The following is a 27,027-nucleotide window of genomic DNA, read 5'->3' as shown; positions in this document are numbered from 1 at the left end:
AAGATTCAACCACCTCTCTTAGTTTTTCCAAGGTCTATACAAAAATAAATTCTACCAGGTGAAATCTACATCTAAAAGCTTGTATCAATTATATGGAAACTAGTCAACTTAATTAATGCCATAAAGGGTATTTAAAATCTCTTAAGTGCAAGATAAGGGTATTGTGGATATGTGGTAATTTATGAAAGGCGAGGACGGATTTCAGCTGGCTTCAAAATTAAACACAAACACAACAACCTGACTGCTGAAATTGCTTGTACAGTTACTCGGTTCACAGCAGAAGTCCCACGTCTAGATCACAGAAGATAAGAGTTCCAGCACACTCTTCTGACTGGACCACATCTGGGAATCCATGTTAAATTCTGGGTGTGTTTTAAAAGGAACGTCGATAATCGAGAAAGGAGACCTATGAAAACCATTTAATATGGAAATTGGTTAAAGATATATGAATACAAGGCAGATGGGACAGCTGTTTTCATACATTGGGAAAGCATTCACACAGATGAAGCTTTGATATAGTCAATGTGTTTTCCATGTGGCATGAGTTTAATAGACTCTTTAGTACTAAATGGGTATGTGGACCACATAGGTATAGAAAATGGGACACAAGAAGTACAGCTTAGAAAACAATCTCTGTAAAACGAGGGCTTCCTGTTTGGGGGACTTAGTATTTCATGGGAGCAATTCTTCTTTTCGTGATTAATATTTTAAGTGTTCTTAGTCTGGTTCATGCAACTTAGGGTTTAGAAGTGTCTGAACCTAAACAGAAATTCACTTTCCTTTCAAAATCTGTGTTATAAAATACATGTGTTTGTTTATTTGTTTTAAATTTTTAATATATAATAACTTTAAAATACATACAAATGTGCTTACACAAAATATATGCTAATATATGTGCATTGAGTTTCTGAATCACATCGTTTTAAGATGTGTATTTGTTTAATACCTTTCCACTACATCACTGGTGCAGAATGTTGTGTCATTAAATCTGCAAGCGTCTGGTATACAACAGCACCTCACAGTTTAGACTTCCTTATTAATGCGATATTCACCCAAGTACAGGCAGCACGGAACACTGCTAAGTGGGAAACAAATAAGTAACACCATTTTCTGGAATGTTTAAGCAGATTATTCTGAATTAGGGTGAGTTAGGAGAAAATGAAAGCTGTTAATTCTCATTATTTTTTGAGAGCCAATTAGATTAAAACTTCCTTCACAGTAAGTCTGGATTATAACGCTTGCCGCATGTCTTCTCTTGAGTCTAATTTGCATTACCTTTGGTTCATAGGGAGAAGGATGGCAGACGATTCTGATTCTGGTTTTCTTAAAACCTGCATTTGAAAGTGGAAGGAAATTTGAATTTAAAAGTAATTCTTTTAGGCTGGGGGATTTGTTAGCTGCTGGGATAAAACAAGGGTCTTATTGTGACAGCCTTCTACAAATAACACACTGTTCTTGAGTATACATGGGTTCTGCTGAGACTTCTAAAAGGTTTAAGTCACTAACTACACTTTTAGGGTAGGATGTACCTGTTGAGTTTTGGATTCTCTAACATGCTTTTCAAATGTGAATGAAAGGTTTTGAAAGTTTTATATGCAATGTGCTATTTTAAAATCATTTTGAAATTCTATGCTATGTATTATACGGCCTCTTTTTTATAGTTCTCTGATTGAAAATCTTTGTCTTAAGTCATATTCTCCTGGCCTTGTGCATGCTTTAAAGTCATATTATGTATGTGTCATGTCTGCAGAAAACTGCCTGCTCCTTTTGCTGGAGGTAAGAGAAAGATTCCCATACCTGTGCCTGGAGCACTCTACCTAAGCACACAGCTTTCTGTTCTATGCATTCACCAGCAAATAAGATCTTAATATTTTCCTACTGGTTAACTTCTAACAAAATGTTAGTATTTTGCAATCTTTACATCTTTGTCTCATTTGTGTATCCCGCTTGATCCTGATTTTTTTTTTATGGAAAACATGGCTTCAAAACAAGCTATGTTTGATGATTTTTTTTCTCATTTTTTTTATTCTTTTTTAATTAAAATTTCCAACTGCTCCCCGTTTCCCATTTCCCTCCCCCTCCTCCCACATATTGCCCACTCCCCCCGCTCCCCTCCCCCTATCCCCACTCCTCTTCTCCTCCCCCCAGTCCATTCCCCCTCCCTCTCGATACTGAAGAGCAGTCCAAATTCCCTGCCCTACAGGAAGACCAAGGTCCTCCCACTTCTATCTAGGTCCAGGAAGGTGAGCAGAGCATCCAAACAGGCTAAGCTCCCACAAAGCCAGTTCATGTATTAGGATCGAAACCTAGTGCCATTGTCCTTGGCTTCTCATCAGCCTTCATTGTCCGCCATGTTCAGAGAGTCCAGTTTCAACCCATGCTTATTCAGTCCCAGTCCAGCTGGCCTTGGAGAGCTCCCAATAGATCAGTTCCACTGTCACAGTGGGTGGGTGCACGCCTCGTGGTCTTGATTTCCTTGCTCATGTTCTCCCTCCTTCTGCTCCTCATTTGGACCTTAAGAGCTCAGACGTTGCTCCAAATTGGGTCTCTGTCTCTATCTCGATCCATCGCCAGATGAAAGTTCCTGTGCCATTCTCCTTGGCCTCTTATCAGCTCTCATAGTCCGCCACATTCAGAGAGTCCGGTTTTATCCCATGGTTTTTCAGTAGCAGTCCAGCTGGCCTTGGTGAGCTCCCAATAGATCAGCCCCACTGTCTCATTGGTTGGGTGCACCCCTCATGGTCCTGACTTCCTTGTTCATGTTCTCCCTCCTTCTGCTCTTCATTATAACCTTGGGAGCTCAGTCCGGTGCTCCAGTGTGGGTCTCTGTCTCTATCTCCATCCATCGCTAGATGAAGGTTCTATGGCGATATGCAAGATATTCATCAGTATGATTATAGGATAGGTTCATTTCAGGTTCCCTATCCTCAGGTGCCCCAATGAACTAACTGGGGACATTGCCCTGGGCATCTGGAAGCCATTCCAAGTTCAAGTCTCTTGCCAACCCTTAGGTGGCTCCCTTAACTAAGGTATGAGTTTCCCTGCTCCCCTATCCAACCTTCCTTTATCCCCAATCACCCCGATTCCCCCAGTTCCCCTCATCCTCTCCTTCACACTTTTCTCTCCCCATCACCCCTCATCCCCATCCCACCCCACCCACAAGATTCCAATTTTTTGCCCATCAATCTTGTCTATTTCCCATAGCTGGGAGGATATCTATATGTTTTTCCTTGGGTTTAGCCTCTTGTTTAGCTTCTTTAGGATCACAAATTATAGACTCAGTGGCCCCTATCCATGGCTAGAAAGCAATTATGAGTGAGTACATCCCATGATCTTCTTTTTGGGTCTGGATTACCTCACTCAGGATCGTATTTTCTCTTTCCATCCATTTGCATGCAAAATTCGAGAAGTCATTGTTTTTTACCGCAGAGTAGTACTCTAATGTGTATATATTCCACACTTTCTTCATCCATTCTTCCATTGAAGGGCATCTAGGTTGCTTCCAGGTTCTGGCTATTACAAATAATGCTGCTATGAACATAGTTGGACAAATGCTTTTGTCATATGCTAGGGCATCTCTTGGGTATATTCCCAAGAGTGGTATTGCTGGGTCCAGGGGTAGGTTGATACCAATTTTTCTGAGAAACCGCCACACTGATTTCCAAAGTGGTTGCACAAGTTTGCAGTCCCACCAGCAATGGATGAGGGTACCCCTTTCTCCACAACCTTTCCAGCAAAGGCTATCCTTGGTGTTTTTGATTTTAGCCATTCTGACAGGTGTAAGATGATATCTCAAAGTTGTTTTGATTTGCATTTCTCTGATCGCTAAGGAGGTTGAGCATGACCTTAAGTATCTTTTGGCCATTTTAACTTCTTCTGTTGAGAATTCTCTGTTCAGTTCAGTGCCCCATTTTTTAATTGGGTTAATTATCTTTTTAAAGTCTAGTTTCTTGAGTTCTTTATATATTTTGGAGATCAGACCTTTGTCTGTTGCGAGGTTGGTGAAGATCTTCTCCCAGTCAGTAGGCTGCCTTTTTGTCTTAATGACAGTGTCCTTTGCTTTACAGAAGCTTCTCAGTTTCAGGAGGTCCCATTTATTCAATGTTGCCCTTAATGTCTGTGCTGCTGGGGTTATACATAGGAAGCGATCTCCTGTGCCCATATGTTGTAGGGTACTTCCCATTTTCTCTTCTATCAGGTTCAGTGTGTTCAGATTGATATTGAGGTCTTTGATCCATTTGGACTTGAGTTTTGTGCATGGTGATAGATATGGGTCTATTTTCAGTCTTCTACAGGTTGACATCCAATTGTGCCAGCACCATTTGTTGAAGATGCTTTCTTTCTTCCATTGTATACTTTTAGCTCCTTTATCGAAAATCAGTTGTTCATAGGTTTGTGGGTTAAAATCCGGGTCTTCTATATGATTCCATTGGTCGACTTCTCTGTTTTTATGCCAGTACCATGCTGTTTTCATTACTGTAGCTCTGTAATAGAGTTTGAAGTCAGGGATGGTAATGCCTCCAGAAGTTCCTTTATTGTATAAGATTGTTTTGGCTATCCTGGGTTTTTTGTTTCTCCATATAAAGTTGATTATTGTCCTTTCAAGATCTGTGAAGAATTTTGATGGGATTTTAATGGGGATTGCATTGAATCTATAAATTGCCCTTGGTAGAATGCCATTTTTACTATGTTGATCCTCCCAATCCAAGAGCAAGGGAGATCCTTCCATTTTCTGGTATCCTCTTCAATTTCTTTCTTCAATGCCTTAAAGTTCTTGTCAAATAGATCTTTCACTTCCTTGGTTAGAGTTATCCCAAGATATTTTATGTTTTTTATGGCTATCGTGAAAGGTGATGATTCTCTTATTTCCCTCTCTGCTTCCATATCCTTTGTGTATAAGAGGGCGACTGATTTTTTGGAGTTGATCTTGTATCCTGCCACATTGCTAAAGGCGTTTATCAGCTGTAGGAGTTCTTTGGTGGAGTTTTTGGGGTCGCTCATGTACACTATCATATCATCTGCAAATAATGCAAGTTTAACTTCTTCCTTTCCAATTTGAATCCCCTTTATCCCCTTATGTTGTCTTATTGCTATTGCTAAAATTTCGAGAACTATATTGAAAAGGTATGGAGAGAGTGGACAGCCTTGGTGTGTTCCTGATTTTAGTGGGATGGCTTTAAGTTTCTCTCCATTTAATTTGATATTAGCTGTTGGCTTGCTGTATATAGCTTTAATTAAATTTAGGTATGACCCTTGTATCCCTAATCTCTCCAAGACTTTTATCATAAAGGGATGTTGAATTTTGTCAAATGCTTTTTCAGCATATAATGAAAGGATCATATGATTTTTTTCTTTCAGTTTATTTATATGATGGATTACATTGATAGATTTGCGTATGTTGAACCAGCCCTGCATCTCTTGGATGAAGCCTACTTGATCATAATGGATAATTTTTCTAATGTGTTCTTGGATTCGGTTTGCCAGAATTTTGTTGAGGATTTTTGTGTCGATGTTCATGAGTGAGATAGGCCTGTAATTCTCTTTCTTGGTTGGGTCTTTGTGTGGTTTTGGTATCAGAGTTACTGTAGCTTCATAAAAGGAATTTGGCAATGACTCTTCTGTTTCTATATTGTGAAATACATTAAGGAGTATAGGTATTAGGTCTTCTTGGAAGTTCTGGTAGAATTCCGCATTGAAACCATCTGGTCCTGGACTTTTTTTGGAAGGGAGGTTTTTGATAACCGCTTCTAATTCTTCATGACTAACAGGTCTATTTAGGTTGTTCACCTGGTCCTGGTTTAACTTTGGTATATGGTATTTATCTAAAAAAGTGTCCATTTCTTTTACATTTTCCAGTTTTGTGGCATACAGGCTTTTGTAGTAAGATCTAATGATTCTCTGAATTTCCTCTGTGTCTGTGGTTATGTCCCCCTTTTCATTTCTGATCTTATTAATTTGCAAATTCTCTCTCTGCCGTTTGGTTAGTTTGGATAGGGGTTTATCAATCTTGTTGATTTTCTCCAGGAACCAGCTTTTTGATTCATTGATTCTTTCAATTGTTTTCTGTGTTTCTATTTTGTTGATTTCAGCCCTCAGTTTGATTATTTCCAGTCTTCTACCCCTTCTAGATGAGTCTGCTTCTTTTTTTTTCTAGAGCTTTCAGGTGGGCTGTTAAGTCTCCAATGTGTGCTTTCTCTGTTTTCTTTAAGTGGGCAGTTAGTGCTATGAACTTTCCTCTCAGGACTGCTTTCATAGTGTCCTATAGGTTTGAGTATGTTGTTTCTTTATTTTCATTGTCTTCAAGGAAGACTTTAATTTCTTTCTTTATTTCTTCCTTAATCCAGGTATGGTTCAGTAGTTGACTATTCAGTTTCCATGAGTTTGTAGGCTTTCTGGGGGTAGCATTGTTGCTGAATTCTAGCTTTAATCCATGGTGATCTGATAAGATACAGGTGGTTATTAATATTTTTTTGTAACTGTGGATGTTTGCTTTGTTGCCGAGTATGTGGTCGATTTTTGAGAAGGTTCCATGAGCTGCAGAGAAGAAGGTATATTCTTTCCTATTTGGGTGGAATATTCTATAGATGTCTGTTAAGTCCATTTGATTCATTACCTCCATTAATTCTCTTATTTCTCTGTTAGGTTTCTGTCTAATTGACCTGTCCATTGGTGAGAGAGGAGTATTAAAGTCTCCTACTATTAATGTGTGCGGTTTGATGGCTGCCTTGAGTTTTAACAATGTTTCTTTTACGTACGTGGGTGCTTTTATATTAGGGGCATAGATATTCAGGATTGAGACTTCATCCTGATGAATTGTTCCTGTTATGAGTAGAAAATGTCCCTCTCCATCTCTTCTGATTGATTTAAGTTTGAAGTCAACTTTGTTAGAAATTAGTATGGCCACACCTGCTTGTTTCTTAGGTCCATTTACTTGATAAGCCTTATCCCAACCCTTTACTCTGAGTAGGTGCCTGTCTTTGTGGTTGAGGTGTGTTTCTTGTAAACAGCAGAATGTTGGATCCTGTTTTCGTATCCAATCTCTTAGTCTGTGCCTTTTTATAGGAGAGTTGAGTCCATTGACATTAAGTGATATTAATGACCAGTGGTTGTTAACTCCGGTCATTTTTTTTAGTAGTAGATTTTGTGTGTTTCCCTTCGAGATGTGCTGGTAAAGGGTCTCTAGATGTCTGAGTTACTGTGGTAATTGTTGGACTCCTTGATTAGTGATTTTCCTTCTATTACTTTCTGTAAGGCTGGATTTGTGGCTACGTATTGTTTAAATTTGTTTTTATCCTGGAAAATTTTGTTTTCTCCATTTATAGTGAACGAAAGCTTGGCTGGGTATAGTAGTCTGGGCTTGCATCCATGGTCTCTTAGTTTCTGCAGTACATCTATCCAGGACCTTCTGGCTTTCATGGTTTCCATAGAGAAGTCAGGTGTAAGTCTGATAGGTTTACCTTTATAAGTAACTTGGCCTTTCTCCTTTGCTGCTCTTAGTATTCTTTCTTTATTCTGTATGCTTTATGTTTTGATTATTATATGGCGAGAAGATGTTTTTTTTTTTGATCCAGTCTATTCAGTGTTCTTTATGCTTCTTGAACCTTCATAGGTATATCTTTCTTTAGGTTGGGAAAGTTTTCTTCTATAATTTTATTAAATATATTTTCTGGACCGTTGAGCTGTGCTTCTTCTCCTTCTTCTATTCCTATTATTCTTAGGTTTGGTCTTTGTATTGTGTCCCATATTTCCTGAATGTTTTGTGATGAGAATTTGTTGGCCTTGCTGTTTTCTTTGATCAGCGTGTTTATTTTCTCTATGGTATCTTCAGAATCTGAGATTCTTTCTTCTATCTCTTGTATTCTGTTGGTTATGCTTGCTTCTGTAGTCTCTATTCGTTTACCTAGATTTTCCCTGTCCAGCTGGCCTTCTGTTTGTGTTTTCTTCTTTGCCTCCATTTCAGTTTTTAAGTCTTGAACTGTTTCCATTATCTGTTTGATTGTTTTTCCTTGGTTTCCTAGGGTATCATTCACTGATTTACTCAATTCTTCAAACTTTCTGTTATACTTCTCATCCATTTCTATAAGGGCATTTTTTACATGCTGTTTAAGGGCGTCAATCACTTTCATAAAGTCAGTTTTATCTACTTCTTCATGATTAAGGTGTTCATGTCCTCCTGTTGTGAGGTCGCTGGGTTCTGGTGGTTTCATATAGTTTTTCAGATTGTTGGGTGAATTCTTGCATTGGCGCCTGCCCATCTCTTTCTCCGAATGCTCCCCTATGGATCTTTTACCGGATCAGGTCTTCTTGCCCACTGATGTACCTTCCCAGTGATGGCACTCTGCAGTGATAGCTCTCCTGGTGCTCCATTGATTTCTCCCCTGGTACCAATATCAGATCTCTGTGCCCAAAGACGGCTCTCCTGTTACCGAGATTAGCTCTCCCACTGATGGCTCTCCTGGTGCCAATATCAGATCTCCGTGCAAGTTGGGTAGTTCGTAAACAAAGCGCCTACCTTGCTTGGTGCAGGCAGGCCAGTGAAACAAAGGAAGTCTCGCCTGCCTACTTGCCCTGAGGATTTGCCCCCAGCGCCAGACAGACTGAGCTGGATGGTGTTATGTGCCCAAAGAGGAAAGGGGGCAGAAGGGAGAAGGGTTCTCGATGCAAGCTGGGTGGGACAAGAAGAGAGAGGCAGTATGTGGGGTGTAGAGCCCCTGCAGGGAGCCCAGGGCGCTTGATCCTGTTTAATCCAGACTTGACACCATCTCCTACTTCTTCAACAGCTCCACCTCCAGTAGCACAGAGGGTCCCTTCTGCCTTCCACTGCCTGGTCACTCACAGAACTTCACATTGTTGGGAGTGATGGCTCCCCTAAGCTATAAGGGGTCTTCTGAGCACCTTAAGCCAGAGTTAAAGTGATAAGTACAATCATGAGTGCTTGGGTTCTGTTCTCAGTATAGAGCGAAAACATACTCGATTTCTGCATCTTTCTAAGTAGATTTACTATTGGTTATTCTTGGCGAATGTTGAAAACCAGGTCTGTGCCGGGAGGTCCTAATACTTCCTTAGGCTATTTTGTCAGAATCAAGGGAAAGGCATGTGTATGGAAATCCTTCCTAAACTGCAAACAATTAGGCAGCATTATTTTTATTATTCTTATTTCTAAGGATTTCTCTTTACAGATGCGTGTCTGAGTTGTGTAGAACAGGATTGTACCATGGTAAAACTGATGTAGAGCAATTTCTACGATATTTGAGGAGGTGGAAAATGCGGTGACTTTGCCCAGCTCTTCAGCATTAGTGCAAGACAGCTTTGGCAGAGTAACTGTCTTTTCCACTCTCAAATATACGGTCTCCCTTTCCAGAGAGACTACGTGAGGCAAGATGTCATAAGTTTAAAACCTTTAAATCTGAAAAGAAAAGAAAAAAGTTTTACCTTCAGAACAAATAATCAACTCTTCAGGGACCAAGGGCACTCAAAACTGGCATTTTTATTATCCCGAGAACTGCAAATTCCTTAAGACCTAGGAGGGCCAGGAAGTGGGACTCAGCTGAGATATTGGCTCCCTGGGTCTCATACCATCCACCTTAGGAAGTTCTTGGATCAGAGACAGATCATATTGTCATTCTCCCCATTAAAGCCCCAGTGCCCTAACTGATGCAGAATTGGGAAGCTGATAGATCCTTGAGGCTTGCTTCAGAGAACTAAGACTGAACCCCAATTTGACTCATTGACCTCAACTTACCAATTTAAAGTCCAACATTCTTTTCTTTTTGGTGTTTGTGACTATGAGTATTTATGTATCTATCAATCATCTAGCTAGCTAGCTCTGTTTAATTATTATTATTATTATTATTGGCAGCACTCAAGATTGAACTTAGGACCTTGCATATGATAGACAAACGCTCAACCACTGATCCTCATTTCCAGTCCTATGCTGAATATTTTGAAATCGTATTTCTCTCAATCTTAAAAAAAAATCCATCAATATTACTGAAGGTCAGCTGAGTGGTGAACAGAACCATAATCCCCAGGGGATTCTGCAAAGATGACCAATGTCCTCAGTTTCTTTTTCTCTTTGCTTGATGATTTTTTTACTGTTCCCAAGGCAGGGTCTCACTATATCACGAAGGCTGGCCTCAAACCCAGGCTCCTTTTCCTTTGTCTCCCAAGTGCTAGGATTAGACGTGTGTTGTTCTACCTAGCCAGGCATCTCTGGTCTTAGAAAAAGAGGCATGAGAAATATCACTGCAGCACAATGAACAAAAGGCTGCAGACACTTCTGCTGCAAATATCAAATCATCTGTTGACTCAGCCTCTTCACAGAGCCATAAAGACCAGACTACCTCCCTCATCTTATTCTGCCTTTCTTGGTGTGGTCAATTTTGATAATACTTTAAAAAGTAGTAAAAATAAAACTTTTCAAGAGACTCAACTAACATCATCTCACTGCTCACTGGTGATACTTGGACCCTTAAACAAATAATGGGGTGGTTGTCCTGGAGATCCATGATAAGTTTTGGCCAGTCTAGGGTCACCCTGGTATAGAGAGAGTTTACTCTCACACTGTTGTATAGGTGGCTAGGGAAATGGTTTTTGGGTGATGTGTGGGTGTGGGTGTGTGCTGTGTCGGGAAGGAGACATAATCCTGCATAAAGGTGCCTCACATCAGAACCCTATGCAATCCACTCTGGACTTACATTTATATCCAGAGGAAAGATGGTCAGGATACCAAACACACGCCTGCATATGCCCATTTATCACAGTGACATTCATATTGGTTAAGATATGACACTGATTTGAGGGTCCATCAACAGATAAATGGGTGATGCCAACACACAATGGAATATTATTTAGTCATAGAGAGGAATGAAGCCTTGTCATTTGCACAAAAATTAATGAAACTGGAGGACATTATATCAAGACATTATATCAAGAAATAAGCCAGGATCAGAAATACCAAATATTCTCTTAGAATCATGTCAACCTGAACATACAAAAATCAAGTCAGGTTGGTTTGGAAGAGTTATGAGTGTGTGAATAAAGAGAAGCTAGACTTGATGGGTCTGTGCTGTATCCATGTGTTACTACATCGCCCTCGTGTGTTAGTGTGTACAGTTAACACGCATACCAGCACATGAATCACAGCAGAAAACTAGCCCAGTCCATTTGTTGATGTCTGTCTAGTCTTTCTTTACATTTGGCATGTGTTCTCACAGTAGATGCCTCAGAAGGCCTCTGGGAAGCTTCACATTTATGGCATTTTATGCTTTGGAAAGTGGTTTGACTGATTATTAGAACCCATTTGATTGTCTCAGCTGTGTTATTTACTTTCCTTCATCAACAACCTAATATTAACACCTTACTGTTTTGTGTTGGATGATCAAAGAATTGTGTGTGTGTGTGTCTTTGTCGTATGTCTTTGCCTCTGTGTGTGATGTTGCTGTGGATTGAAAACAGAGCTTTACATACAACCAGGCAAGTCTACTACTAGTGACCTAGGATTTGTATTTTTTAAGTCTAGCAGTGAGAGGAAGATGTGTTTTTATGAGCAGCTTCATTCTGAGTAGGTTTTCTCAAGGATTTTATTTCTGTATGCTATTGGGTTTTACTTTCTTGGAGAGAATTCTCTAAAATTACACTTTAAATTCCTTTTCTACTGTTTTGCTCCTTTTGGGGCTCTAATTTGTGTGCTGTTTTCTCTGTTCATTCTTCTGCAGTTTTGTGCTAATTTTATTTGTGTCTTCTATTTAAAGAATAAAGTCTTTATTCTTTTATGTTTTCCTACTAAATCAGTCTGATTTCCAAAATGGATCTTTCTTTCCTTCCTGATTTTATTTATTTATTTATTTATTTATTCATTTAAGACAGGGTTTCTCTGTAGCTTTGGAGCCTGTCCTGGAACTAGCTCTTATAGACCCGGCTGACCCCAAACTCACAGAGATCTGCCTGCCTCTGCCTCCCAAGTCCTGGTATTAAAGGTGTGTGCTACCACTGCCCATCTTATTCCTAATTTTAGATCTTTCATTTCTATTTAAAACTTGTTTTGTTTGATAATCACAAAATATAAGAATTGTTGTGAATCAAATTTCTTTTTCTTTTATGGTTTTCATTCAATTCCTTTAGTAATATGACTAGGATCTAGGGTGTAGTTCAGGGATTCAGTGCATATCTAGCATGCACAAGGTCCTGGTTTCTATCCCCAATGTTGTCAAAAGACTAACAGCATCAACAGTAAGTAAAATAACAATGTTATATTGCTCATCTAGTTTGTTTTGTAAATCTTGCTTCTTCTGTGTATTCTTATCATCTGTAAACACATAATGTTTTTCTTCATTCCATCTGGCTTTGTTATTATCAACTCCTATTGAAAATGATTTCAGTTTTGTCATATTGATCATTTTTTGTATTTATATGTGTGTGTGTGACATGTGCGTATATACATACATGAGTACACTGGTATATGTATGCATGTGTGCGGGCAGCCTGAAGTTTTGAAGTCATGTGTTTTTCTCAATTGTTCTACAACATATTTATGGAAGAAGAACCTAACCCTGAACCTACATTCAGTAATTCTACTGTCTACTGGTCTAATAGTCAACTTGCCCTGGGATCCTCTGTGGTTACAGGCTGAGGCCTCCTGCCTTTTATGTGGTTCTGAGGACCTGGCCTCCTATACATTATTCATAGTGCTTTATTCACTGAGCCAGATCCCCAACCTTATGTTGCTCATTTTTAAAGTCTCTGCCATTATCCTCCTGCTCTAGGTGTGCTGTCTGTCCCTTCCCTTTTCTATTGCCGTACCCGGCCCCCATAAAGACAGGGTCCTGTGTCAGGCTTTCATGAGATTTATAGCGCTCCTTCCTCAGCCCCATGCTGGCACTACAGGTTTGCACCACCCTACCTGGCTGAAACCATGTCATTTCTTAATGCACGTTTAATTCCCCCACCAGATGATCTCAACACAATGGCCACACAACATATATATCAACCTGCTTCATTCACAGATTCTTGATATAAGCCCCCTTGTAACCCCAGATCATTGTTGAGGCCCTTTTGTGGTCATTCAAGGAAATGTGCAGAAAGTGCAGAGTCCAGAGCTTTGGATGCATTCTTGGCTGTGGCTGAGGAGTTCACACAGGCCACTCAGAATTTTTCTTTCAGCTCATACTGGAAATATGGGACCATTTGGGAGCCCACGTGGAACCACATTTTTTATATTTTTGTGCTTCATGTTTATTATTTTGATGCTAAACTGTCCCCAGACATAGTTCCTATGGTTCATAGGCATAAGAAGGCTTTGCTGTGGTTTTCAGAGAAAATATGTGTTTGACAAGCTTCTATACTTGAATTATAGTGCTGTTGGCCATAGTGATAACATATGTATATACCATATATATAAACATATATAAAAATATATATAATACCTATATATAAATACCATCATGATGACTCAGCTGGTAAAGGCACTTACTACTAAGTCTAACCCCTAAGTCAGATCCTCTGGACCCACATGGTAGGAAGAGAGAACCAACCCCTGCAAGCTGTCCTCTGACCACTAGTGTGATATGACAAGCATACCCCCAATAAATAAATAAATAAATACATATAAGTCTGGTGGTTTAATATATTAAGCTGAGGTGTGCTCAAACTGAAAAATGCATAATAATCTTATATATTGATCTGTTGACAAATATATTGTCCCCAGAATTTGTCAGGACCTAACTCTGTGTTTCCCCCAATGTGCCATGGCTCACTACTGCTACTTCAATGTTTGCAGTGACTTTACATAACTGCCTGCAGATACAAAAACCAGCTGCTTTTTGTTACCTTCCCAGTAGCTCCTATGGTAAATATTCAAACCAATCTGTGTATACCTGTTGTGAACATATTCACTACAATATATGTAAACATACACGTATATGTACAGAGTTTGAAAATACAGAAATCTACTAAATTTTTCTTTTATCTTAAAATATACCTAACAGCCTTATTATTAATTTCTACCTTTTATAAACTAGCCTAAAGGAAGGTGTTTCTCTTTCCCAGGACGCTGGAGAAATGGTTCGTTCCTTTGTTGGTGGTTTGGAACTTGTGGTCAATCTATTGAAGTCAGATAATAAAGAGGTCCTGGCAAGTGTCTGTGCTGTTATCACCAACATAGCAAAAGACCAGGAGAACTTGGCTGTCATCACAGACCATGGAGTTGTCCCTCTGTTGTCCAAACTTGCCAACACAGTAAGTAGCATCTTGTTTTCACGGGGTACTCGCAAATCACAGTGAAAAACAAGGAAAGTGAAGTCCAGAGATCTGAATCCAGGTTTAGTGTCCATTGCTTATGAAGTGTAGGATTGTAGTCAACTCATTGAGCTTCCCCAAACTTATGGACACAAAGGCATACATTACAAACAAAGTATTAACATGCAAAGTCTGATAAATAAAAACCTTTTTTATTATTTGTTGTTGGCAAGCAAAGTTGTGGCAAATATAAGTGCTGCTATGTAAATGCTAGCTGTCATCTTCCCTGTTGCTGTCATCATTCTTAGCATGTAGTTGTTCCTCACCAGTTTAGAGGCCTGGACTGTGACAGTCTCGAGCTAGAAGGCTTTAACAGTACTATACTATTTATTCAAAACTGTGCCAGTTAGAGCAGGGCCTTGAGACAGTGACTTCACCATGCCCAGAGGATCTAATTGAGCAGAGCTAGAGCAGCAGGACAAAACAGAAATGCAGTCACTGGCAGGACAGTCAGTGTATGACACCCAGCGCTTCTAAGAGGACCTGTCAGATGCAGAGGACGTCAAGTCCTCTGTGTCAAGAGAACAGGACAATGGAAAAACCACAATATACTCAGTTATGCTGTTCCTCTATGAAGTAATTCTAAGTAAAAGCCAAGTTTACATAAAGAAAATGCATAAAGGACAGTAGAAAATCAAGTGGATGCCACTGTATGGGCTGCCTTGTCCTCTCCCGTTCAGAAATTAAGGTGATATTTTGGGGGTGTCTCTACAGGTAAAAAGCACTTGCCACTCAAGTATGAGAACTAGAGCTCAGATCTCCAGCCCACAGACATGTCAGGTGGATGTACTGGCCAGTCTATAATCCCAGAGCAAAGGAAGCAGAGATAAGGCATGCATATGGCAAACTGGCTAACAAAAATAAGTAAGACCTGGTTCAAGTGAAGAGCCCACCTCAATTTATAGAGTCAAAAGTGACCAAAGACAACACCCAAAGTCCACCTCTGGCCCCCAGGTACACAGCCCGCACACACATGTACACCTATACAGATGCAAACGTGCATGTATGCCATGCACATGCCAAAAAAGGGCAATGGGTAATAAATATAGGTTGAAGGAGTAGATTTAATCCACTCATCCCAATCAAATTAATTTATTCTTGAAGAGTATCCAGTATTCTAGGAATAGTTTTATTACTAAGTAACAATAATTCATAAGTTCTTTTACATTTTATTGTGTATGCACATGTCTGTGTTGTGTATGCATGTGTGTATGTGCCATGACGTACACATGGAGGTTATATGACACCTTTCACCATGAGGGGCCAGGATGGAACTCAGGTCGTCAGTCTCAGGGGCAAGTATTTATCTACTGGTCTCTCACTGGTCCTGATTTGTAAGGTTTTCTTATGGGCAATCAAGCTTCCTGGAACAAATGATCAACACTAGACATCTGTCTCATCTTTGATAGTGTTGTTTACACGCAGCTCATATACAACTCAGGAAGGCTGGGCCCTTTAACCCCAAGATTCAGGAGACAGAGGAAGGTAGATCTCTGAGTTGGAGACCAGATAAGGTTACCTACTGAGTTCAAGGTCATTAAGAACTACATTATGATACCCTTTACCAAAAAAAAAAAAAAAAAATTAAAGAAAACCCAAATTCTAGTTCCTTCAAGGTATTTCCTAAATAGCCACTGAGTGTTTCTGCTGACTCCCTAGCATCTTAGTGTGTAATAGGCATGGACTCAGCTTCCTGGAATCTCTGTGGTGCACACTCATTTCTTCCCCTTGTGCAGAATAACGACAAGCTGAGGCGCCACCTGGCAGAAGCTATCTCAAGCTGCTGTATGTGGGGAAGAAACAGAGTGGCCTTCGGTGAGCACAAAGCGGTGGCTCCATTGGTGCGTTACTTAAAATCGAATGACACCAACGTGCATCGAGCTACAGCTCAGGCCTTGTACCAGCTCTCAGAAGATGCTGATAACTGCATCACCATTCACGAAAATGGCGCTGTGAAGGTACGCGGTTGGAAATTGGTGCTCTAGTGCAAGCTTGCAAATGTAGGAACATTGTTCTACTGAAAGGGGGCTGGGGAGATGACTCAGTGAGTAAAGTGCTTGCTTCAAACTGCTCCAGCAGGGAAACCTGAGTCTGGACTCCAGAAACCCATGGCAAGGCCAGGTGTGGTACTCTGAGGAATTGGGGGGTAGAGACAGGCAGATCCTGGGCACTCAATGAAGAGTAAGTCTAGCTGAAATGTTGACTTTAGGCCTTCACAAAATATCAACTTCTGACCACATACACACAAAGAGTAGAGCATGCCCATGCATATGGCATCCCATAATATAGCTTTTTACTAAAAGGGACGTTTGAATACAAAACTGTTCATTAGGTCACAGCTACATCTGAGCTCTGCTTATCATGATTTGTATTATAAATATGTGTGGAGATGGAATTTCCAGAATCAGAAACTGTGTTGGGGTCTTAGTAAAAGAACCATTCCTGAATTTGAATTAGATTAGACAGTGTATAACCCATGAACATTGATTAGCATTCGTGATTCTCTATGAAACAGTTTCACTAACACCTAAGTAAATAATAAGGACAGATACATCCACTGCTATCCATGAATGGCAAGAGAAGTGGCGGGAATGAGTCTAGACTAAGGTTCAACAGCTTTGCCACCCTAACAAAGGATTAATCCAAAGATAAACAAATTGTTTAGTTTTGTTTCTGCATCTGATTTTATATACTTTTAGCCAACATATACTTATGAGAGACTTTCACACAGACTTGAAGTATACGTATGTATTTGAACATTTTGATGTTGATCCATGCGAGAGTGCTCAGGTGTGTGACACACATCTAAACCCAGCATTCGAGAGGAGGCTAAGGCAGGAGGACCACGATTTTGAGAATACTCTGGGATAAGTGGTGAGACAGAGTCTCAAAAACCAGAACAACCACCCCCAAAGAAGCATAAATAAATAAAAAATAAATAAATAAAACACATTAAATCTTTTAGACTGCTCTGACCTATATAAAAAAATAAAAATATTCTGTTTGTAACTTGTCCCCTTGCATAACATAATTTTGTTTGACACATTAATTCTGAGTCTCTGTCAACCAGATGCATTTGCATTTGAAATATTTTGACAAGAGTGAGAAACCTCTAGTTAGTCATCTCTATCAAATCTAGATGTATCAGTGCAAAACATCTTATGAAGAATAATACTTCTAAAACACCAGCTGCCATTTTCAGTTGATTATTTTAATTTATCCTTCAAACTTCCTATGGTTAAAAAATGAGATCTTAATATTTTTGACATTAAACCCAAATTATATTTAAATGTGCCAATATTTCCATTATAAATATGTTTTATGGCATGTCAATTAGATATATGTGCTTTTTCAAGCAAAAATTAAAAGATCTGGCATGAAAAGCAACTTTGTGACTAACACATTTTTAAAGTAGATCATAAAAAGAAATCAGCATGCTAACTCAGGTGACTTCAGGCTGACATAAGTGCTGTCCCTTTATATGACTGCATTCACACTTTGAAGGAAGAGATGCCTGGTTTTCAGTCATGTGTCCTGCAGCTGAGCAAAGCTTGTGCTGCCTGTGGTGCAGAAGTATACAGGCTTTAAAAGCTGAAGCTATAAGAGTGAGTAGCCTTGGAAGGCGTCTGGGCCTATTAACACAATGGCATGCACAGATACAACTCTCAAAGATTTCTTTCTGACACAAGACATTAGATCAAGACAGTCAGTCATCTGATGGTTTAAGGATGTGTCCTGACCCTGTGTTCAGACACCCGTACACTGCAGGTGTGTTAGCAACAGAAGACAGAAAATGATGATGACAAGACATGAAAGAGACAGCAAAGACATATGCTGGGCTCAGTGGGCTTGGAGCCTTTCCTGAGAGATTCACAGGAATTTCTAGAAGTCTCATATTTGCATTTTTACCAAAGGGTAACTGAAGAGAGCAGAGTTAGGGGGAGAACAATAAGTTCACCTTAAATAGTAGCAAAGTGTCTGAGGAGATGGTTCAGCTGGTAAAGTACCTCCCATGAAAGTATTAGGACCTGAATCCAATCTATTGCACCTATGTAAAAGCTGGATGTGGAGTGCAAGCACCGGGGAGGTAGGAATGGGCAGATCCCTGAGCCGGCTTATTGGTCAAATTGATGAGCTCTAGGGTCAGGAAGAAACCCTGTCTCAAAATCCAAGGAGGAGGGTCAACAAGAAAACACCTGACATTAACTTTTGGCTTCCATGTGTGTACACATGTATGTGAGCCCAGATGTCCATGTGTACACACCCATAAAAACTTACACATACACCGCACACACAAATAAATACAAACATAAGATGATAGAAGCCTGGCTTTATATGGAAGGTATCAAAACAGATGTAGACTGCCCAGCTAAGTTGGCCTTTCTTCATTCCCACCCTTCCCAGAGCACCAGACCTCACAGAACCTCAGGAGAAGGATATGCCCCCCACTTGCCTTTGTAGCCCATAGGTGTGGCTTCATGGGAGCTTCTAGATTAAACAGTTTAGGAGCTACTTTGACATAGCAGTAACGGAAAGCCTCCTGTTGAATTCAGACCCTGTGGTAATAAAGAGGATTCCAATAGACGAATAAGACAAGAAAACGCTGGTGTGTAGTGAGGTGTTTCAGGTCCGTGAGGTAACTATGCCACGTTGCCATGTTAAACACGTAGCAGCTGGGGTTATTGTTGATTTACTTTATGCCCACTTAAGCTTCCTTCATTCTTGTGTTCAATTCTTGGCTCTTTTCTTGGTTTGGTTTGGTTTGGTTTGGTTTGGTTTGCTGGGTGAGTGGCTGAAACTGTCTTTACCCGATGGTGTAAGTCGGAGGCCAGGAAAGTGTCATCACACTTCGGGGAGGCCCGGGGTCATGAATAAGGGTATACTCGCCATTTTCACCACTCAGTTTAGAGAAGCGTGGGGAGTGGTTTCATTCTCACCTTCGGGACATGTAAACTCAGAAGAGGACCTGTCAAAAAGAACTTGAAATGTTAACCGGTTACCCAGGAGTTCTAGGACCAAAGGATGAATGGGTTTCAGAGGGTTTTAGGTTTCAAATCAGTCAAAAATGTCAACAAATATTTCCTAATTCAGTTATGCTAAAAAATAATCCTGTGTCTGAGGCTTCCCTGGTTATCTTTTAAATTTACAAATGACTCCCTGCCCTGAATATAATGGGATGAGAATCACTCCGCCAGACCTCTGTGATTCAGGGCCTTGTATCTAGCATTCCAACCTTGCGGCTATGGATGCAGACATCTGATGAACACTAGATTGAACATATTGAAAGTCAGATACTTCATAGCTACTTCCTAATGGGCGTGGTCTCATCTTGAGGTGAATAAGAAATTGCAGAGGAAATGGACAACATTAGCCCCTCAGAAAAAAGGCATCAAATTGAAGGCAGTGAGCATCTATGGAAGGCATTGAGTCTCTCCCATGGGGGCATGTCATTTGTTTTCATGAATGTTGTACCAGGCAAGCAAAAGCTGCTATGTGGCTGTAACATGGGGAAAGTAAAATGAAAAAAAAAATTGCAGAAAAAAATATTCAGAAATATGTCACATGTCGGCAGAGAAAGGAGCAATTCAACTTGGACAGAGCAAAAAGGGTTACCTTGGCTACCTCCTAGACTCTAGTCATGTGATGGCCAGGGAGCATGAAGAAAGCATCCAGAAGCTGCCCCATGGGGAAAGAAAAGCGACACCTTTTATATGAGCCAGGTGCCAGGACTTTAGAGACAGTTCATGTAAGGATCCTCAGAGCCTATGTGATTAATAGACTCTGTGTATCTTGTATCCATCAAAACTCTTAGTTAAACATTATCATTCCAAACCATTTCCCCATATTTCAGATATTCCAAAACATAAGAATTGTCCACTAGTGTAGGAATGGCAGTCTAGTAAATACACACCACATGGAGACATTTCTCTGATTAATGTGTTTTCTTTCTATTTTAAAATGTGTTCAATTTGTATTTTCTCTTTGATTATTACGAGTGTTCAGTAAGATTATATTCAAATTTAATACTGTTTGTATCAGATGTTTTTCTTATTTCACTTCTTTAACTTTAAGAGATCTTTATAGCATGATTGAAGGATAATTGCCAGAAGCATTCATATGTTTAAAGTGTGCACTCCTATAAGCTTACACACACACACACACACATACACACACACACACACACACACACACAGGCTCTCCCTGCCCCTGGAGCCATATCCTTGGTGTATTTTCTGTCTGACTTACTCTACTTATTTTCACGTTCACCCAGGTACTTACAAGTATTAAGAGTTCTCTCTTTCTCCCTCTCTCCTCTTCCCCTGCCGTGTGTGTGTAAAGAAGGGGAGGCAGAGAGAGAGAGGTCTATGCATGTGCACAGGTATGTAAGGGTCTACTAGTCCATGGATATCCATACAGAGGTCAGAGTTTGATGGTGTTTAGTATCATTTTCCAACCCCATTGTTTGTTTGTTTTTAGATGAAGTCTCTATGTAGCTCGGACTTGGCCTCTATGTAGACTAGGCTGACCTTAAACAGGATATACATTCTGCTTCTGCCTCAGGATATCAGCTTGAATCCATGGTGCTCAGCTACAATGCACGCTATTACTGCAACTTTCTTGTATCTGTTGAGACTTGCTTTGTATACAAATGTGTGGTCAGTTTTGAAGAAAGTTCTAGGAGGGCAGAGAAATGTTGTTTTTAACTTTTACAAGCACCTCTAACCAAGAGCCTACTCTGTCAGCTACCACAAATTCATGAATTATATATATTTTTAAAACAGAAAAATTCTTAATCAAATGAAAGAAATAAATTTAAAAATCTAAGTTTCAACTGGAAAAGCGAGTATTAAACCCACCCTCACTGTCTCAGCATAACATGAGCAACAGCATCAATTTTTAAAGCCATGTAACTTGTTAGGATTGAGAACACACATGATATTCTTATTATAATTAGAACATTGTCCGCAAATATGTGTAGGTTGTGTTCTGTGGCTCAGTATGTCAGCGTTTCTCACAATGTGGTCAACAGCCTTACTTGCCTGGAAGCAATATGGAGCTTGCTAAAAAAGAGAAAAAGTGCATATAGGTTGCTTACTAACCCACAGGAATTTCAGTGTCAAGAAAACTAGACCAGCTTCTCCATAAGTCACCCCACCATGTTGAGCACAGGGAAAGAGAAACTGTTCTTCAAAGGAAACAGAGGAGCTCAGAGAGTATAAATCTTCTGAAGAAAAAGCTGAATTCATACAGTAAGGATTGATTATGTATTTAGAATGTCCCAGTGTGCTGGGCGGTGGTGGCGCACGCCTTTAATCCCAGCACTTGGGAGGCAGAGGCAGGTGGATCTCTGTGAGTTCGAGATCAACCTGGTCTACATGAGCTAGTTCCAGGACAGGCTCCAAAGCCACAGAGAAACCCTGTCTCAAAAAACCAAAAAAAAAAAAAAAGAATGTCCCAGTGTGTGATATCATGAATGTACACATGGACTTAGGGTAGGTAGGAAGTTGAAGAACTTGGCTTCTAGTATCTGTGTGTACAGTCATTTTAGGCTATTGTATTATTTGTTCCTTATAAAATGTAAATAAGTAGAGCATGCTACTTAAAAATGCTCTCTTCAAAGCTAAAAATAGGAACAGATAGGCTCTGGAACAGGGTGCTACATCCCCTGTCAGTCTGACTCATATTACCTTTGAAAGGCTTTAAAGGGAGATGGGTGTAATGCTATCTGATGGTCTTCTACAACATTTGCCCTGTTATCCTGGGGACAGGAAAACACAATGGATATTTGGTGGACAAGGCCACTGTTGCTTGGAGGCAACTGGCATGGGTTCTCCCTGCATTAGCCCCCTGCTGTTGCTCAGACGGCCAAGGACTGCAGAGAAATGTTGCCACGTCCGTGCTGTTCATTATGGGTTCACGACAGCATGCAACAATCTCACCTGCGTGCTTGTTAGATGCGTAGATTCTCAGCCCCACTCGCCTGACAGATTGAAATCAACACTTCCATGGGGTTCCCAGAGGAGCCATACGCAGCCAAAGTTGGAGCAACACTAGACTCAAGAGAGCCTGTCCTTTACACAACTCTAGACAAGGTTATGTATCTACACTAAGTGTTCCTTCCATGGCTGGAGATCAGAAATCCACACTCACACATATCAATTTTTTTCCACAAAATTGACTTGAATATATGAAAGTTGACTTGTATGTGTACCACTAAATTAAATTCCATATGTTTACCAGACTTTTTATATTAAATAATTTTTTAAAAAATTCTAGTTTAAAAGAAGAAAGTGTGATCATTGATTTCTCTAAGTGCTCCTTCACTATTCCATATGATTATCCAAACCTTCCTATTAGACGAGTCCCATAGACTTTGATTCAGTAAATTCAACTTTCTTTTTCTGGTGTTATTGATATATTTCTTCATATCTCACAGAAACATTACTTTCTTGTAATGGCCTAGAATTTTATGAGCTTGTCCACAATTAGATTATTAATCTTCTTAAATAATTACTCCTCTTTTAAACTCTAATTTTCAGTGCCAAGCTCTCCAGCTACCTCTTAGTAAGAACAAATTCAGACACAACCACTTTCTGCCAGGCAGCTGCTCTTTCCTCTGTTTTTCTGGGTACCACACTACAGCACCCACTACAGTCACATTGTTGTAGTAAGAGCGGCGGGGCTGTGTCCCCGGCACCCAGCCGCCCGCATGGCTAGTTTATGCCCCGAAATAATTACATGGAAACTGTATTTTTTTAATCACTGTCTGGCCCATTAGCTACAGCCTCTTATTGGCTAGCTTTTAAATATTGATCTAACCCATTTTTAATATTTTGTGTAGTACCATGAGCTGGCTTACCAGGAAAGATCTTAACTTGCGTCTGTCTGGAGTGGGAGAATCATGGCGACTCCTTACTCGGCTTCTTTCTCCCAGCATTCTGTTTTGTTTACTCCACCCACCTAAGGGCTGGCCTATAAATGGGCCAAGGCAGTTTCTTTATTAAATGAAAGTAATTTCTCCATCAGTCACATATTGTGCAGGCAATGCACATATGGGTTACTAGCATGGCTTCTCCACTATTTATTATCAGTGCTTTAGGTGGTCTTTTTCTAACCTTTGGAATTTTCATGCACAGAACTGTATGTTGATAGGTGGTTTCCATTTTATTCCAACACTTTGTTGTCATAATGAATGGTTTCAACCTATTTTTTTAAACTGTTGCACTGGATTCTTTTCTATTTTTTCTATATCATTCCACTTTGATATCAAAAAACAGGGAGAAGAAGTATGGATTTTGGGTTGGCTGGTAATAAATGACAAGTTCTATCAAGATTCGTGTTTATAACAACCACCCGCACACTATCATACCCTGTTTGTATCTCTAGCTTGTCCTCCCGAGAAGTGTTAATACATCAGATGGCTTTCATCATGTCTTCCACTGAGTTTCTTTCAGGCATTCTTAACTAAAGGGATACATGCTTGATAATTACATGATTACTTATTCCCAGTGCAGTCTGACTTTTCATTCTGTAACAACCTCACCCCATCCCTCAGATTACATGCTAGTACCAAAAGCTTTAGGGTTTTGCCTATGCTTGCCATATCTCTTGCTGTTAGGATAAGCACTGGTTTCTAATTTGTTCCAAAAAATTTATTTAAATTTATCTTAGATATCATCTCTACTTTATTCTAAAGAATATATAACGTGTTACCTTGAACATAACCACACTCACTGTTTACAACTTCTTCTAATAAGGATTCAACATTCTGAGGAATTTGCTAGTGAGTAACTTTTATACACTTTTGCACAAGTCACAAGAGTGGAAGTAAGTGTGCTTCCAGGAACACTCTTGGCATGCCTGTAGTGGAATGCGATGACCAACTAGTGCTGGGCATACACCCAGAAGCAGAGCCGCAGTCAAGAAGCATAGGTATAATTAGTTTTAGTAATTAAGTGATTTTTTTTACTCCGTAATTTCATGCCAAATGAGAGCTCAAATTAGAATTCAGATAAATAATATTGCTTTTTCAGAATTTTAGTTAACTGACTTGATTTTCTCTCTCATTATTATTTAAATTTAAAGACTTCACAATAGATAATTACTTTGGGGACAACTATTTCATGTTTATCTATTCAAACATGATCCATGGCTTTATAGGTTCTTCCCTTGCCTTCCTTCCCTCCTTCCTTCCTTCTTTCCACCCATCTGTCTTTCTAGATGTTGGTAATTGAACCCAGGACCTTGAACATGTTAGTCAAGCAGTCTTCCACTGAACTACACCTCTGGTCCCTACAGAAATTTTTCTTACAGACAGTTTTATGTGCTCTTCAGTTTCCTGTTTATTCTATCCTTCAGAGGACAGAATACAGCCGAGTGCCTTAAGAGCAGGTCTACTTCAGAATGGGGTCTGGCTACAACTTTACTGAAACCAGAAGAAAATACACTACTTACTATTTGGTGTCAAGAATAACCACTTAGCTACTTGAGAGTTCTATTCAGTAACGTGTTGGCTGCATAGGCAAGAAGATCTTAGTTAAATCCACGACACACATGAGAAAAATATCCTGGGCATGGTGGCACCAAGGAAAGACCTGAAGCTGACTAACCAGCGGAGGCACCTGTGTGAGCCCCAAGTTCTAGTGAGAGACCCTTACTCAAAAAACAAGGTATCTGACTCTGCTAAGGAATGACACTCCCAGTTGACATCTAAGCTGAACATGCATCTTGATGATAAGAACTATCTGGCAAAAAGGATAAAACTGACTTTGAATTAATTTCTGTCATTGTTCTTCATAGAAATACTAATCAAAAAGACAGATTTTGCTCTGACTTCCTAATTACCGTTTGTCTGAAAAATAACAAAAAAAAATTAGTTTAAAGTTTTAGTTCTTGGTTTTAGCTTATGTGATGAGCAGAATAGTCCTCTTACAATTTATTGTCCTTTCTTCCTTCATTTACTTTACTATTTTTTAAAGAATCTTACCCTGTTTGCCAAAGCTAACCTCAAACTTGTCTCAACTTCCAAAGCAACTAGTATTAGAAGGGCCTATCAATGTACCTGGTGTGTGTGTGTGTGTGTGTCTGTGTGTCTGTGTGTGTCTGTGTCTGTGTCACAGGAGAAAGTTTAACTTAAACAAATTGTCTCTGGTGGTTACAAACCGATCACTCCCTGAAGAATGGAGTACAGATGAGCTTTTGTGTTGTAGAAGGTGCCCCATCATTGTGCCCCACCACAGAGCCTCATGACCAGAGCCTATCACTGGGCTCTATCAAGAGTATTTCAGACTAAATGAGTGAATAAAGAAGTAGACAGGAGCCCAGTTATACGGGGGACTTCAAGGCCACCTAAATGTCAACATCACAGCAGGGATGCAATCCTCTTGTGTTTTCAGAGAACAGATCCCAGGGATGAGGGGAATGAAGCAGGTCCACTCAGGAGATTGATGCCCTCTCACTGTATGAGAATAAGGTGATATAAATAGGCTTGAGGGTTGTGTGATTTTCCTGGGGAGATGTGGGAAAAAAGGCTATTACCCCTCCTCCCCCCAACAGTGCACTGATGAGACCAAGAAAGGATTCTACCAAGTCTAAGTTGGTGAACCAGTTTGGTGTTTGCAGTGCATCATCTGAGAGCCCCACCCATCTAGGGCTCTGGGCTCCTTGCAATTGTTTTCCTAACCTTGGGGCAGGGTCTGTGAACTCTGTAACTTCTTGGTCTTTGTGAGACCCTCTTCCCTCTAAGCGTGAGTACTTCAGTGCTGAGGGAACAACAGCCGGAAAGGGTCCCGGAGACACCGAGGCTCCTCTCCCAGAACTGTCTTGTCTTAGATGTGATTTCTCTGGGGGCTTGTGTGGAGCAACTGGGGTGTCTGTGTTACACACCGTGGAGAAAGACACAGACGCATGCGCCTTCTATAACAATACCGACTAACGGTGTAGACAAGAGAAAAGGTAAACACTTTTACAGAAGGAAGAGTCACAACTTTGAGAAAACTTTGGGGGTCCTAATATCACTAAGAGACAAACTTGGGCAAACAGTCTTCATCTTCCTTTCAGCTAGTTCCTAGGATACAACAAGAAATGATTCTCCACTCAATAGTAAGGTCTTTTAAACAGTTTCCACTGCACAGAGGAAAATAACCACAGAGCTAATACTCACTAGCAAGTCTATATTTTAGGAAAGAACTTGAAGTCACAAATTATTCGTTTGATGAATAATTAGAAAACATTAGAATGTTAGGCTTAATCATGAGGAAATTTGATGCTTTCCTTTGACCACCAAATACTTAATGGTTGGTATCTGTATGCTACAATGCATGTTTCAGAATAATCTATCTTTGAAAGAGTGGCGATCAGTCATCACAGAGGTTGGTCTAAGTGTTTCGTTCTTGTCTCGTTCGATCTCCACTACCCTCGTGACACAGGCATAATCTCCACTTTAGAGATTGAGGACTGTAGCTGAGCGTGCAGCTGTGCATCTACAACCACAGCACACAGGAGACTTAGCTGGCAGCGTGCTCCATGTTCAGGGTCAGCCTTGTCTTGTATAATGATTTCCAAGCCAGCCAAAAATATTTAACATGACCCTGTTTCAGAAACAAAAATGAGGGCCTTTAAGATGGCTCATGTGGTAAAGGCTCTTGCCGCCAAGACTAATGACAAGAGTTCAGCCTCAGTTGCCATATTCAAGCTGTGGCATGCATGCACACTCCACTGCCTCCACCAAAA

The 27,027-nt window shown here is 40.1% G+C and overlaps 1 protein-coding gene across 1 annotated transcript in view; it reads left to right on the top strand.

Moving 5' to 3' along the window:
- Positions 1–27,027, top strand: part of LOC130886082 (outer dynein arm-docking complex subunit 2-like) — a 119,547-nt gene that overhangs the window by 62,166 nt on the left and 30,354 nt on the right. Inside the window, exons 8-9 of the mRNA XM_057787985.1 lie at positions 14,047–14,235; positions 16,032–16,253. Coding sequence (XP_057643968.1) covers positions 14,047–14,235; positions 16,032–16,253 — 411 coding nt within the window. The remainder of the gene's footprint in view (positions 1–14,046; positions 14,236–16,031; positions 16,254–27,027) is intronic.

This window comes from Chionomys nivalis, chromosome 13 (genome assembly GCF_950005125.1).
Source record: "Chionomys nivalis chromosome 13, mChiNiv1.1, whole genome shotgun sequence".
NCBI lineage: Eukaryota > Metazoa > Chordata > Mammalia > Rodentia > Cricetidae > Chionomys > Chionomys nivalis.
Note: the sequence above shows the minus strand (reverse complement) of the source record. Positions and strands in the feature narration are given on the sequence as shown.